The sequence below is a fragment of the Cydia strobilella genome, chromosome 15 (genome assembly GCF_947568885.1).
Source record: "Cydia strobilella chromosome 15, ilCydStro3.1, whole genome shotgun sequence".
Taxonomy (NCBI): Eukaryota; Metazoa; Arthropoda; class Insecta; order Lepidoptera; family Tortricidae; genus Cydia; species Cydia strobilella.
The window spans coordinates 9,741,398-9,757,704 of NC_086055.1; the positions used below are offsets into that span (position 1 = coordinate 9,741,398).

Below are 16,307 nucleotides of genomic sequence, written 5' to 3' on the forward strand. Positions count from 1 at the left end.
ATTCTAAAAATCATTAAAAAGTATAAAAATTATGCAATCCTTGGAATCTAAGAGCCGCCTGATATGAGGATTAATGCATGTACCTAATATAGCTTTTATCTCATTTGCAGTCTACCACTCAGAACCGTCTAACTATACCCCTCTTTTTTTATCATTAGAAAGAAGGCGAGCGATCTTAACGTGTCGTTTTATCGAAAAACACTTTGAAAATAAGTCACAACAAATATAATATACGATCATTTACATACTTTTGCTTTCATAAGTAAAATATTGTTATATTTATAAAAAAACTTGTCAATAAAAAGACACGTGGAAATGGTTTACCGTTTTTTCTAATGCTAAAAGACTAAGTATAGTTTCTAGTCATGTACAGTCAGCTGCAGAGAAAAGGCACCCCCCTGCATACAAAGTTCTGTAAATTAGTATGGACGTGGGGTACCTTTTCTCTGCAGCTGACTATACCAAATAGGAAATAATAATAAAAAACGTTCGTATAATATTTTTTTATTATTTAATAATAGGGAATATTACGCGAAACTCGGCGTAGGTGGCGCCACTATCACAATCTGAGGGTCTATCGCGAAACAAGAAAATCGAACTTTCGTTATCTAACATCTCTGTCACTCTTGCGTATTCGAGCGATAAAGAGGCAGCTAGATAACGAAATTTCGGATTCGAGTTTTCCGGTAGGTCCCCTGAAAACTTGTCAAAAACCTGTTAAAGGTACAGTATGAATAAGTTACTCTACGGTGCACTAAAAAAGCAAGTGCTGCACTCTGGTGGCAGAACATTGCAGTAATATCCCCTATTCCTCGTCCTTTGGAAATCTGAAATAAAAAGTTAAGTTTTGTGACCAACAATATTAATAAAAGGAACATTCATCAATGATCATTAATGTCTTTTTTATTAGGGTTCCGTACCCAAAGAGTAAAAACGGGACCCTATTACTAATACTTCGCTGTCCGCCTGTCGGTCACCAGGCTGTATCTCATGAACCGTGATAGCTAGACAGTTTAAATTTTCACAGATGATGTATTTCTGTTGCCGCTATAACAACAAATACTAAAAAGTACGGTCCCCTTGGTGCGCGCGTCCGACCCGCACTTGATCGGTTTTTAGTATTAAATTATAGTCTGGCAAACACAATCTGTCAGTAAGCAAGAACAAAGAAAACTATAGGTACAGTCGAGGGCAAAAATATCGATCCAGACAAATGGCTTAAAAATATGTGAACACGATTTTATTGTCTGAGCGTACACATATTTTTGAGACTTTGGGAATGTATATATATTTATGCTTTTGACTGTACTCATCAATTAAAATGAGACAGTCCTGGGCCAAACTATAAGAAAGCTGTAAATGTCGATAGGTTATTGATCTGAGGTCGATACATCACTATGCCAAAAATATAACCTTTCATACTTAGCAGAAAAGTTCGAAAATATATGCAAAAATCTATATAGACTTGAATGCAAGTAATAATTATATCGATTTCTATGTTTAGGGTCAGGTCCTATAAATAAATTTCTTCAAAATTGAACAAAACTCACCGATTAAAGGTTATCGGTTCGTGCGTATTTTCTTTTCTTCCTGTATGCGATTTACAGGCCCTCGATCACACAAGACATTATCACAAAGGGAACTTCAAACCATTACAAATAAAAACTCAGCACGTTTTCCAACAATCTTTCAGGAATAGCAAAAATATAATTAAAATAAACCAAGATGACCGCTGAAACATCCCGAAATATTTCAACTAAAATAATACGACTATGTCAAGTTGTTACAGTTGACATCTACCTGTGAAATAACGAACATATATTTTATTTGGCTGGATTATATTATAGAACCACATAGGACCATTTGACATTTCCCTCATATGTATATCAATACTGAAAAAAACGAAAGAACTTGCGGATTGTTGTCTCACTCAATCATAGACAAAAAGTAATAACGTGTTGTGAATACGATATCTTTTACCAAGCTTTTATTTTTGCCCGGCTTCTTTGCTTTAGTCATTATTCTGAGTTTTATCCATAACAAATCCAGATCAAATTTATAACCTGTTATTACAATTAGAATACCTGCGCCTCATTTTCTTATTAAATACTTCTATTTAAATATTATAAAATATTATAAAAGTTAAAAAACGTAGGATTGAGGTAAACGGAGAAGACATTGCATATGTCCATGAATACCTTTGTTTGGGCCAAATAGTCTCTTTCCAGGCGCGACAAGAAAAAGAGGTCGACAGACGGACCGAGAACGCCTGGAAGAGCTAGTGGTCCATGAAACACCTCATGAAGGGAGACCTACCTCTATCACTCAAACGTAGGCTCATGGACGCATGTGCATACTTCCAGTCCTTACCTACGGTGCTCAGACTTGGTCTTTGACGGAAGCTCAGAAGTCCAAACTCGGGGTTTGTCAGAGGTATGGAGCGCAGCATATTAGGTGTGAAACTAATGGATCGCATCCGGAACACCACGCTGCGCTCTAAAACTCAAATAATAGATGTAGCTCGGAAAGCGGCCAAGTTAAAGTGGGACTGGGCTGGTCATGTCTTCCGCATGCCGAATGACATGTGGGCCAAAATAACCACAGAGTGGGTGCCCCATGAGTCAAACCGGGGATCCGGTAGACCTCGTCGGCGATGGCGGGATAACTTTTGGACTCCTTTTTGAGTGACTGGCCAGATATAGCTCAAAACCGGGAGGAGTGGAAGAAGAGGGGGGAGGCCTTTGCCCAGCAGTGGGACACAGTGGGCTCGTAATAATAATAATAATAAGCCCGCAGGGCAGCTTGTGGCGAGCTGTTGGGGAGTGACGACCCCACGGACCCGAGTGCTCCAGAGAGTCGGTCAGGGTCTCCGTCTCCGGCGTGTCTTCGTCGGTCGGAGTGGACCCCAAGGGGACCCGCAGGACTCTCAGCTCTGGCTTGCCTTCATTGGCCGTCCAGAGGGGAGTCGTAAGAGCTATATGCTCCAGGGGTGGAAGTAAAAGATGCATAAGACGCGAGTTGGCACAGTGGCTGGTAACAGCCACTGGGTAGAAACCGCCGCACACCTGCACCTCGACACCCCTGAGCCGCTCACACCGGTGTTGCTCCTGGTCGTCTTTACGACGGCAGTTTCAGGGGCCCATCTAGTCAGCGGCGAGTCACCGCCTGCCTCGATAACGTGTACAGACATTGTTATGGCAGGTGTCCGGACCTCTCAGGAATAGCCCAATCTTTTGACCAGCCAAACTTCAATCTATAAACCGGTATACTGTTCACTTTTTCTACGATAGTCCCAATGCTTGCTGCGACCGGTTCATGGGTGTCTATTGTTGCACATGTGAACGGGTTCCAGCAGGCATTCTACATGACATTAAAGCTCTCCAAGGGCCTCTACGTGTTGGATCTATATCCCCACGCAAGCCTATCAAAAGACCGGGATTTATAGGCCCGTGAAATCCAGAAGGAGATACAAATAATAATAATAATAAAACCCCAATCGCCTCAACCTTATGCAGCGTAATCAATCGGGTTGCTGCTTCTATGTGTAAAGGCTTATTATTTTATTATAAAAAAAGTGCAAAACTAACGGCCCGATTCGAACAATGCTTATAAGAAGTCACAGCGGTACGATACCCATCTGTCAGTGTCAAAAGTGACGTTTTTTGGCTGAATAAATGTTACTTTTGACACTAACAGATCGGTATCGTACCGCTGTGACTTCGTATTTCGTATAAGCGTTTCGAGTTCGAATCGAGTCGTCTGGCAAATAAAATGGTGGCCTGTTCTCTCTGATAAATATGGCAATATACTATGGTACCGGTCCTCCAGTATTTTTACTCGCATATCAGTAAATTCAAACAATCTTTCTACAAATTTTACTAGGATTAAATTATTTGTTCATAATATTCTAAAAAATTGCAAAAATCCGATATTTGTTTATTAGGCATTTTACTGAAACTAAATACCTATCTTTTTTCAGTTACAAAAATGCCGCGCCTAGAGCAGCACCCGCCAGAGGACTTCCGCCGCGTTTTGCGGGAAAAAGCATTGAACCACAGCCTGTTCTACTTGAAGCTGGGTGCAGGTGCGCAGCCGCGTCGCGAGTCGCCGGCGCAGCGCCCCAGTGCCGCAGCGCGCGCGCCGCCGACCGCGCGTGTACCACGGCATGCGCAGCCTCGCGTCTCCGAATTGCTGCGCCGATTCGAACCCGCCCCGATGCAGTATCTCCGCCCACCAAGAGCGCAGTCCCCTCCCGAAGACATCACTAGCTCCGACGACGACGATCGAGCCGCGGTCCGCCGAAGGAGTCGCGATCTCAGCGACGACTCCGCGGTGGAGCTGGAACCGCGGCCGCGGCGCCACTCGCACCCTCGCGACGTCACCCCTCCTCCGGAGACTATGTCCCCGCGGCGGGAAAGGACGCTGATCGAAGCTAATGTTGTGGAATTGGGGAGGAGGGGCAGCGAAGGGTGCGAGAGCAGGGCAAGATGTGTGAGGACCCCGAGCGTGGTCGTGAGCGACTACTCCGATGGTGTGGCTGTCGGAGCGACTGAAGAAGAAGTGAACTGGCTACGCGCGCGTTCGCTGTCTGCTGATTCCGCCTGCTCCTCCTGCTCAACCCTGTCCAGTCGCGATGACGACGAGTTCGAAGCGCCGACGTTGACCAAAAAGGTAAGTGCTCTTTTGTTTGTTTTGTTTGTGTTGGCGTTATTATTATTTTGAATGTCCTTAATTGCGACAGTTTGCTGCACACATAATAACTGCGCGGTTATTTAGGTATCATTATTGTGACGAGTTTGTCGGCCTTGTAATTTTTCACGCTGCTTTACTTATGGTAATAATTCGTTTCTGAAAGAAGTGAAATGAATACATTACGCGAAGTAACCACGTGAAACTTGTTACACGTGCAACAAGCGTTATATATTCAAGCAGAAGAGTTAGGTTTTAAAATTTTGACATTTTGTCCAGATATTAAAAATACCAATACTAGGTAGGCGGAAATAAAATGTAGAGCCTGTTTAAGTCAGTTTTGATTTTGATGTCTAAAATAGGTTACCTATACCGGAATCTATGTACGTATGCTATTATTCGAACGCGTACCGATTTCCTCCATATGTATGAGTAACACAGATAATTAGGTTCTCGGCCATAGCAAAAGTTTAAGGGCTTTAAAGCCTAATTCTTGGTTGGACTTGTAATTAACATAAACAGCGTTTCCTTTTACTTAATTTCGTCAGATATAACGCATAATCTATTAGCTCATTATGACTTATGTAAATCTCCTCTGTTTATTTATCGTAGGTATACCATAAACAAAATTTAACCAGCTTGTGAATTGGTCGTGCAAGAATTACTTCGGAGATGAAAACGAAGGTATATTAGTATGGGTATAAAGTTAGATCGGTAAGTTTAGTCAAAAGTCTACTTACATTGTTTATTGCCGAATGATTAAGATAACTAAATATCATGGTACTTCAGCCGTAGAAGTGCATGGCGACTTTATCAAAGAATTCATTCAAGATTTCTCCATGCTATTTCACAGCTTGCTGTACATCAAAATTATTCAATCTAATCACACATTTTCATCATTTATAATGAAAATATTTTATAAGTTTTGAATGTAGAATGAATGTATTTTAATTTGTGAAAATATTTTCAGCCCCGGGCACTAGAGGCCTTGGTAATTTTTTCCTTTGTATTTTCCATTTATTTTGTTTGTAAAACAATTGATATTTATTATTCATTTCATATAGTAAGTAAAACGATAAATACTACCATAGCATACTTCCAGATCTGGTGAATGGTGAATTTAAGAAAGTGTATTCATTAAATATGTATGTTTCAGATATGCGCGGTATTAATATTAGCACCCGTGTAGTTTTTTATTTTAATTAAACGTCTACAGTCGTTTATGTAAATGGTTTATCTGGTTTACAGTCGTTTATGTAATTTAAAAGCAAATTATTCTGCGTAACAACAAATAATAAAGAAATTAGTTAGACCATTTAGCATCAGTGAATACTAGTCAAACGATTAGCTCCTGTCAGTCCTGTCACTAATACTAATCAAACAATTTGGTACCTAGCGTTCGAAAATGACCAAAGTCGATACTTTTAATGTAAATATTTATTTATATGAATATATAAATAATAATATAATAATTTGCATAATTACATTAGCAATATATTTGTTTGTGTGCATGTAAATTCTATGTCTTGTTAAAACAGCTTGAAACTTTATTAAGGTGACTGTTGCCGTGCCACAGTGTGGTTAAAACTGCTTAAAACCCTTCTGTATTCATGTAAAAGCATTACTGGGTATGTGATTGCTCTTCAATAGACACTACGCCTTGTTGCTTTCTAGGTTTGCGTTGAGTATCATCATAATACATACAAGTTTTGTCAACCACCAACTATTGAATATGGCAAGTGGTCAAACTCTGTAATGAAATTAAATAAACCACGTTGAGTTTGGGTTCGTGATGAGAACTTATTTATGAATAGAACAGGTTCAGTAAGTATTCAAAAATATCATTTGGAAGGAATTCCCCAATGCAGTTAATTGCTTACGCTATCGAGGAAGTCCAGTCAATTTTTCTTAGTCTATTTTACCATTCTCATCGGAAAAGCCCTGAGTTAGCTTATTCTTGTAGTTAATCGGATTTCTAAAAAAAATTACCGCCATCTGCCTGACTTAATAGTTATTGAGGCATCCAACGAGACCATAGAGGCATTTTTGGGAAATGTGACAGCTTTTGCAGTTCTGTTCTAAAAATAAACGAAACACAAATATGTGTATATGCTCCTCTTTCGCTTAAATTAAAGCCTACATGTAAATTCTTGCATATGGGTGCGTATACTTATTTGCGTTCGATCACAATAAAATCAGTTGATCACTTTAGTGACGTCAATGACTGGTCCTGCTAGTCTCAGATCTATAATGATACACAATATTCATGATTCTATATCAGTATTCATATATAATCGAAAATATAAGTCTTATTGTCTTTTTTTCTGCCATTCCATTATTGTTGTTAGCTGTTACAGTAAAGAGTACGTATAAATATAGTTTATAGTGTAGTATAGTATAGGGACGCAATAGTTTAACATCAAATGTAAATACAAGGAATATTTAAGTAGTAGAGAGGTGGTAAATTAGTCAGTCCGCATGTGGTTTTGACATTTTTCAAAGTGGAGTGGTGACTTGTTCGGTGTGAGTTAGCTTGAAAAGGTCTTTGGAGTAAGGTTTAAAATCATTACAATATCATAAATCATAAATTATACTCTCGAAAGACACACGAACCTAGCCGCCACTATACAATCGGTTTTTTTTATTATTATTTTTTATGTGATATTCAGCAAACAAGCAGACGAGCCGCCAGATGGGAAGCAGTCATCGTTGCCCATGGACGTAAGCAACATCACAGGAGCCACTTAAGCATTGCCGACCCTTGAGAACCCTAAATACCCGCTTCTTGAAGAATCCCATGTCGTAGCACAAAGGAAATACCTCAGGAGGCAACTCATTCCACATTCTGCACGTTCTGGGAAGAAACGAGCGGGATGCCCGCTTATTCATGGTGTGCCATGTGTCTAAGAAGTGAGGATGAGCTTTGCTCCTTTGGCGGGAGGTGCGGTGATAGAAACGAGACGATGGCACCAGATCAAAAAGTTCTTCGGAACATTCTCCATTGTACAGACGGTAGAACATGCAAAGAGAGCCAACGTCTCTCCGAAGACTAAGAGGTTCTAAGCCGTCAGTAAGTTCGGAATTGCCGACAATACGAACTGCCCGACGTTGGATGGAGTCAAGGGGAAGGAGCTGGTATTGTGGAGCGCCAGACCAGAGATGAGAACAGTACTCCATATGGGGTCGAACCTGCGCTTTATATAACAAAAGTCGGTGACCCGGTGTGAAGTACTGTTTGGCTCTGTTAAGCACCCCAAGCTTTTTGGAGGCCAGTTTGGCTTTTTGTTCCAGATGACTACGAAACTGGACTTCGTTCGTAATGTCGACACCAAGTATCCCGATACTTTTAGCGGTGGTAAGGGGAATGCCCTGAAACTTTGGCGCCGTGACAAATGGGTTTTTTTTGGCGGAGAACGCGCAGACTTGTGTCTTACTGTTGTTGCGCTCTCATCTGCGAGTAGAAGCTTTATATACAAAACTCGCTCTATTTTCTTTGTATAACCATTTTTAGCAACGAAAAGTACCAGACATAGATATTATGCTATGGAAATTAAATAAAACTATGAAAACAGATTATGTCGCGTTTTCATAGTTTTATTTCATGAGTAACTATCGCGGTAACCGAAGACAATATATGGAAATATTCGTACCAAGTTTCATGTAACTTAAGCATGTCGTTTTAAAATGAGACTGTTACTGCGATTGTATAATGGCAGCGGTTTTTTGGTTGTCAACTTAGCGGACTTAAATTAGTTCTTTATTGGCTACACTTATAACTCACCTAATAAATTGACGAAATGTTTTACATCCGTACTTGGCCTAAACATAACATAAAAATAGTTATTTGTGCAACAAGAAAGGAAAGTTGGTTTTTCTTGCGAGTGTTTATTTTGAGTCCCGAGAAAGCGCAAGATTCTAAGTTAGAATCATGAGCGTAGCAAGGGACTCAAAAACACGAGATGTAAAATAACTTTGCTCTTGTGTTGCATACATAATTTTTCACCTCAGTAGTGAGAACATATTAAAGGTTAAAATGTATTTTGAATTACACAATAATACAGGGAAAAAAAAACAATTGTAATAAAAGTATGAAGTGGCAGTTCATGGCCTTCACTAAATTAAAAAGCTACTTTGTTTCACTCCCTGGAGTGACGAAAGTCGCACTTTCCTCACTCCAGGTTGTGACGAAAGAAGGCTTGTTCGAGCTGCTGAGTCGAAAAGAGAATTTAAGGTTCTGCGTCTATTACGAGTAACATCATCAATATCATAATTTTATATTGCCACTGTCAAATGCGTAGGTTTTTATAAAGGATAACTGATTATTTATCATTGGCTTTATGTGGGCTTTATCATATCCATGCCAGGAGATACAGGATGCGATGTGGAGTAATATTCCACTTAGTGTTGAATTGTATTATCTTTATTCTATCAGCGCGATATACGTTGTTTTATATTTTGTGTCGTTTTGTTAAGTTATAAAGCTATCTATCCTACATACTAGTATTTTATGAAACGCTTTCCATCGAAATGTCACTACTAACCTTATTATTTGTCTGTTTGTCGGTATATAATTGTACCGACGGATGTCCACTTCCGTCATCAACGTTATTGTCGACTGGAGTTATACTGAATGGGCCATTCAAATAAAACATATATTATATATACTACCTATTGATTTTGACAGCTTTTTAACATTGTGTTGTTCGTTTTGACACACTTGTTTGCTACCTGTACCCGCGGCTTCACCCATGAGAGAATAATCTCTTTGTAATTGTTATTTCCTTCCTCTGTGGATTCCCAAAAATAAAGTATCATTATGTTCATCCCAAGAGCTTTTTCAAAATCTGTTCAGCAATAAGTGTAGCCTAGTACTTTTGCATCACTCACATGCATTTATAATTAATAATGAAATATGTAGTATGAATATATTTGACTCAAATTATGTAAACAAGGTATAAGGTATAGGTATAAACATTGCCTAAGACTCATAAGGCTTAGATGTTGAGATAGGTAATGAAGTTTTCCGTTTAATTTATCAACTAATTTATCACCGGAGCCCGAAGATAATTTTGGCATTAAGGTCGATTTAAAATGAAAAAATAGGCCGGAGTAAAAATAATTGATTCGCAGTCATTAGTCAAAAGGGGTTCATATCATAAGAACATTGATATTATTAAAATACATAGTATCTCAAGCGGTTTACCTACTTTTCGCCAAAAATTGTATAGCAGAATTTCACTTGGCAACCAACTTTTCGCCAAAGTTTCATTTGGCCGAATTTCATTTTGCAACTTTACATAATCCAACCTAACCCTAACCCAACCTAGTACGTCATTTTCATTTCCCAACTATGGGGTTGGGAAATGAAATGGTTGCGAAGTAAGGTTATGCCAACGATTGGTTTGTCAAATGAAACTTTGGCGAAAAGTTGGTTGCCAAGTGAAATTCGGCGAAATACATTTCGCCAAAAAGGGAGTACACCATCTCAAGCGTAGGTTTCACAAATTAAATTGATTTTGATATAGTATTCGAAAAGTAGTTTAGTACTTATTTGGTCCTTTTTTTAAGGAGTAGTTAAGAAAAACATACCAATTTATTTTCAGGAAAGTAAACGTAAGGCTAGTAGGTACGCTCAGTTGATGAGTTTAATTTCGAATATACATTCCGTACAAACTTGTAAATGTATAGGTATTATTATTTATAAGTCTAAACCTATTTATACTGCCGTTTGCATAATACCGTCACCTGCCCGTTTATTTAGTTAGGGTTCCGTACCCAAAGGGTAAAAACAGGACAGTATTACTAAGACTCCGCTGTCCGTCTGTCTGCCTGTCTGTCTGTCTGTCACCAGGCTGTATTTCTTGAACCGTAATAGCTAGACAGTTGACATTTTCACAGACGATGTATTTCTGCTGCCGCTATAACAACAACAACTAAAAACAGAATAAAATAAATATTTAATGGGGCTCCCATACAACAAACGTGATTTTTATGCCGTTTTTTGCGTAATGGTATGGAACCGTTCGTGCGCGAGTCCGACTCGCACTTGGCCGGTTTTTTATGTCAACCAGCAATACGACAATAGTTATATTGTAATGTAAATTTGCTCATATCTGACACAATATGTGACACAGCCGAGCGGCCATCTCACGGACGCCATTGACGTCACGTCACTCATTTCAATTTGGGGTCAACTGTGATCTTGGCTCAAATATTTGATGTTTCAAATTACTTTGCTGTTTGCGTGTGGATTAGACTACATGTACCATCCAATAATGTACCAACTTCGGACCTTTTCAAAGAACTTTTTTTAACATGTAACATTTTCATAGAAAATACGCGCCAGCTTCCGTGAAACGACCTATACCAATATAGGTATTATATTCAGGGTAATTAGACGTTTAAGGCGACAAGCCATTGCCACTACACTCTCACTCAGTCTGCAGAGTTATCTTAGTACATTTTATTTTCTTTACATAAAGCATTTTTTTTAATTTAGCAACACTTATCAAAATGCTACGTTAAGAGTCCCCGGCAAGCTCGGTTCTCCATACAAACGTAGTTATAGGGAGCTCGCCACAGTGCGTGTTTGTTAGCTAGTAACTTATACTAATAAACTCACCTCGGTCTCCCCTTCTTATAATTATATCTAGCACTGACGGTATGTTCATGGTATGGTACCATTTGGACATTTAAATAAACATGGTCAAAAGCAACACATTGTGAGATATGTGTTTATAGCTTTTGAAGTCGTTAATTCCATATGATGTTATTGACTTAGGCGCGCGGTTTAGTACTCTACTACTAGGTTTAGTACTATACTAATATTTAGAAATAAAATACTACGTGATCAATAATTATTATCATATAATGTTTATTTTAATTTAAACAAATAAAAAATAATGAAAAAATAACATATTTTTTAAACCAACCTTTAAAAAACCTTTTGTACAAATCAGATGAACTGGAAAACCTGAAGGAACTTGAATGAGGTGATTTTATATACAAAATATATTGCAAAATATTATTTGAAATCGATTAAATAATAACAGTGTGAGGTAGCAGCTAAGAGATTGATAAGAGGCACTATGTTTCAAATATCATCATTCGGGAACATGACAAAAAGGCAGTAATTATTAAAATTTATATTCTAATTTTCCCATATTCATATTAGGCAGTATATTGTTGAAATGAGAAAATATGATTAATTTATGCCGATAATGTAAAAGTAAGTATAATATATCATGGATAACAAAAACTAAGGAAGAAAACAACAAAATAAAAACCTAAGGTTATTTAGGCTACAAAACGTCTATAACTACGCACGCGTCAAACCGCATATCATCCAATTACTGCAAAAAGCATTGTCGCGAATAATTATCGTAAAGGAAACAATGCTATGGTTCTCGTTTCTCGTAGTAAACTGATAGTTTTTTTACATCGCGGCCCGCCTACCATTGACGTCAATGGACCGGTCGCGCGCGTGTGTGTGCGTGCCAGGGCCATCGCAGGGCTAAGGACTTGCATATAAAGGTTTTAATACGTCTATTTAATATTATACGAATTATTTTGAAGGGTGCAGTACACACATGTAATAGATAATCAGCTAACGCTATTACTGCGCTCAGTTCACTTTAGTTACTACAGTCTTAACTTTTAATAGTCCTAGCGGTACACGCCGAAATTCAGTGCACGACTGCCAGTGGTGTTAAAAATATGAAAATCGGTAAATTGATGTTAAGGAATTTGACCCGTAGCACCAAAAAAAAAATCTGAACAATTTTTTCCCATACAAAAAAAGATGACGTCATAACTCCTCTTCTTTTTTTTAATTATTTTTGGTGCTACGGGTCAAATTGATCCAAATGGCCTAAAGATCAATCGTACCCGTAACGATTTTCATGCCTATAACACCATTTGCAGCGCTTTTTGGCGTACCGCTAGCACTATTACGTTATTTTGCAGTTATTTGCTTTGACTGTTTCCAAAATATTATTAAGTTAATTGTAACGTTTTTTGTTAATTTCAATGAAATCAAATAACATAGAAGTTTGCGGTTAGAATTTGCTAATTGCTACGTAGGCATACATGATTAGTTTATGTAACGGTTGCTAAAAAGTGTGAATTTAACTAATAATATTTTGATTAAGTTAAACATATTCTATTTTGGATGAAGAGATTTATCAGGAAAATGTCTATAGAATTTAATCACAATAGCGGATAAACAATACCCATTGTTTAAATTAGCAAACAAGATGACGTAATGGTAATTTTCACTGTCATCTATAGAAATTATATCGACATTCCTTCTTCAAGTGACGCATGCAACATCTAAACGACTTCAGTCACGCACGTGCATATAATTTTTTAATTGATGGCAAAAACTAGGATTGCACTTTTAAAAACCGCCATTATCTGCATTTTAATGAATATTTATAACTCAAATGCTCTTGTTCGCGAATTCGTCCCTGTAGAAACCTTATTATTGCACTTACATCTAAAAAATCCAACACCCAAATCAAAGCATAATTTAAAATTTACTTACCTCAAATTAAAAATTAGATCTTAATTATAAAAAAAATAGTTTAGAAGTTATTTAAGAAAATAGCCAAAAAATTACCATTCCCCCCTTTATCTCCGAAACTACTGGGTCTTAATTATTTATCTAGTGGCCGACAGCGCCATAATTCTTAACAATGAACTTGGCTCCTATTTTCATATTTATATATTTATTCTGATTAAATAATAATATTACTAGGATTGCATAGCGACAACCCTACACTGCCCGTATAAGTGTCAAATCGCTTGTACGAAACACAGGCGCGCTGCCGGTTCCTACTTAGGTAGTTAAAATTTAGCGTGTGTGCTGTAAGCGTTGCACGCTGTGCATGCGAGCGTTCAATGTGCGTCTCGAATCATTATTTTATAGCGGCCCCTAGGGTTGTCACTACTTCCTGGGTGAACATTTCGATTTAAAATAGGAACATATAATCATTAAAGTAAAGTTTAGACATCATTTCTATATCTCTAATCTCCTTATAATTAAATGTTAAGGGATCTACATATAAAAATAGTGCCGTGAGCATAATTATATTAAAAATTTGATGATATTTTGTAATTGTGATTTTGACAACCCTGGTTTTTGTGGTTTTATACGAAACCACGAAGCTTTAATATTAGCGAAGTTCTTATCTAATCAGTTTTCAAAGTTATGGTAATATAATCTTTTTTATATGTAATCTGAGTCATGTTTATGTTTTAATCCGAACGACACGATTAGGATGACATAGTTATTATTACTCACATACTTATAGCGTAATAGTTAATTTTTTTCTATTACATATGTGCCGTTCGCAAGTATAAAGGTAGGTATTTCTTGTCGGTGGCTAATAACGCGAGACTGCCATACAGAATATAATTCAAAACATCAATCAGGACTTTATATTATTGACAATTGACAGTACCTTTTGTCTTGAATTGAAACGTCACTTTATTTAAAAACTAGTTTAATACGAAACTTATTATAGGATCATCATACATAAATTAAAAAAATCCCATTTCAATAGTTAAAGTTATGTAGCCATGTGTGGGTATGAACCCATAGCACTCCCGATACACTTTTGACCTATGTATTGGGATTGTAACTACTTAATAAATTTAATACTCTTGTTTAACATGCAACTAACAACAACAGAAAAAAAATATCTAAGTATGTATGGCCCTTTATCTTTTCCAACTAACACTCCTTTGCAGTAACCCCTAGTTGCGACGTCCTCAGTTTGAACCGAAGACAAAGAAGAGAGAAGACTCCGTTTTTGTTTTCGGTTTAAAAAGGTCGCTCAGGACTCGTTAAAGTAAACTTTGTTCCGTGAAATTAAAGAGTAAAATTGCTTGTTCCAGATAATTAACGCTGATTGAGGGCACGGTTGACTCCTGAGCGACCTTCGGGACCTGGGACCCTGGGGACTCACTCAACTTCTCGGCCAAGCTGTTCTGCTGAGGTTGGAGACTGCAGACCGAGACCTTATTGGCTATCTGACTTCATACTTTGTAAAATTTTAAGCTTTTGTTAAATATTTTGTTACTTATATAAATCCGATAGGATCTCAAGCGCGTTGCTGTATTTCCTAGCACCCAATCAGAACAAATTCGTTTGTAATATATGTCGCTGCCCTACCGTGACAATATTCCGTGATGTGGTTTATATTGTATTGTTATACTGTATAAAATTTAAAGGTAGATATGCAACAAGTATTAAGATGAACTTGTTTGTTAAACTGTGATCTCAACCTCGGCAGAATAATATTTCGGCAGCTATGAATAGTCAATCAATTTACGTTTAGATTAAGTTTATCTCATAGAAATATTTGTCTAATTATAATTTGTTTTTTATGAGTAATTGGCATATAAAGAGGCGGGTCCAACAAATTCAAAGGATATTATATAGAATATAAATTAATTATGGCAAATAAAGTTGGATTTTTTAAAAGTTTTTCGTTTGCAAAAAATAATGATAGTCACTTAGGTATAACAGTCATTATTTATGATATTGAATTGTATATTTTTAATGATAAGCATATATAGATATAGACGAATGGAGATTATTGAAGCAAAATTTTTATCTCAATTTGGAATGTAAATTTCTTATGTCAATTTACTTACCTACATATAATTTTATGATATATTAATCATTATTATTTTATATTGCATGTCACGTATTTTTTTTAATATTCATATTTTTCATGCATCATATTTATAGCTCACAGTGAAAATAAAATAACCCTTTTCTAATTAATTTATAATCAGAAATTATTACGTTGTTAATTATATTATGCTTATGTGAAGTTTTTGAATATTTACCAATGAAGTTAAATAATAATTTAGTATTTTTTTACCGTTAAAGTATTATACGTTAGAGTAGTCCTTTTTACGTAGAATAGATATTGTCCAAACCCGATGAGAATAATAACATATCATTATAGAACATATTTTTTTAATTTAAAAAGTCTATTTATTTTAATTAACGGTACAATCAACAATACAACCGTAATAGTTCATGTCTCTTATCTTGTATGGTTCATATAAAGTGCAGTGGGGTAACTTCGAAAGCGAGGTAATTTTGAAAAATACTATTATTTCTAAAACCACAACTCCACTCCACACCATACTTTAGCACCATAACACTACTGCAGCGATGCTTATCAAGGTATCTTGCGTCAGTGTTGCTACAGTAGGTAGAAAGGGCTCCTAGTTTAGTTGATATTAGCCATTCTAAAAATTACCCTGCTTTTGAAGTTATCCCAATGCACCTTACAGTAATGAGGTAGGTTCACGTTTCTCCTGTGGACTGTCGTGTGTGTCTAATTAAACCTGTTGTCTGGAAGACTAAACACTTTTTTTTCAAAATCTATGTATGATCCATATAGACAAGAAATGGGAACAAATTATAAGCTGTCATGTCATAGTAGGGTGGTCAACATTTGTATGGAATAAGAAAAATGTAATCTTTTCTCCACAAGGCTCCCTTTGTTATATTATGAAGTAGTAAAAGATTTGCCAAACTTTGACTCATTTGCTCAATATTTACTAATCGCTTAAAATTGCTTTAAAATTTGATA

At 37.0% G+C, this 16,307-nt stretch overlaps 1 protein-coding gene across 2 annotated transcripts in view; it reads left to right on the forward strand.

The window, feature by feature from the left end:
- The window catches only part of LOC134748025 (inositol-trisphosphate 3-kinase A-like), a 182,916-nt gene that overhangs the window by 38,300 nt on the left and 128,309 nt on the right, over positions 1 to 16,307 (forward strand). For both annotated transcript variants that reach the window (XM_063682740.1, XM_063682741.1), the window contains one exon: positions 3,980 to 4,671. In XM_063682740.1, coding sequence (XP_063538810.1) covers positions 3,988 to 4,671 — 684 coding nt within the window. In that variant the 5' untranslated portion in view covers positions 3,980 to 3,987. The remainder of the gene's footprint in view (positions 1 to 3,979; positions 4,672 to 16,307) is intronic.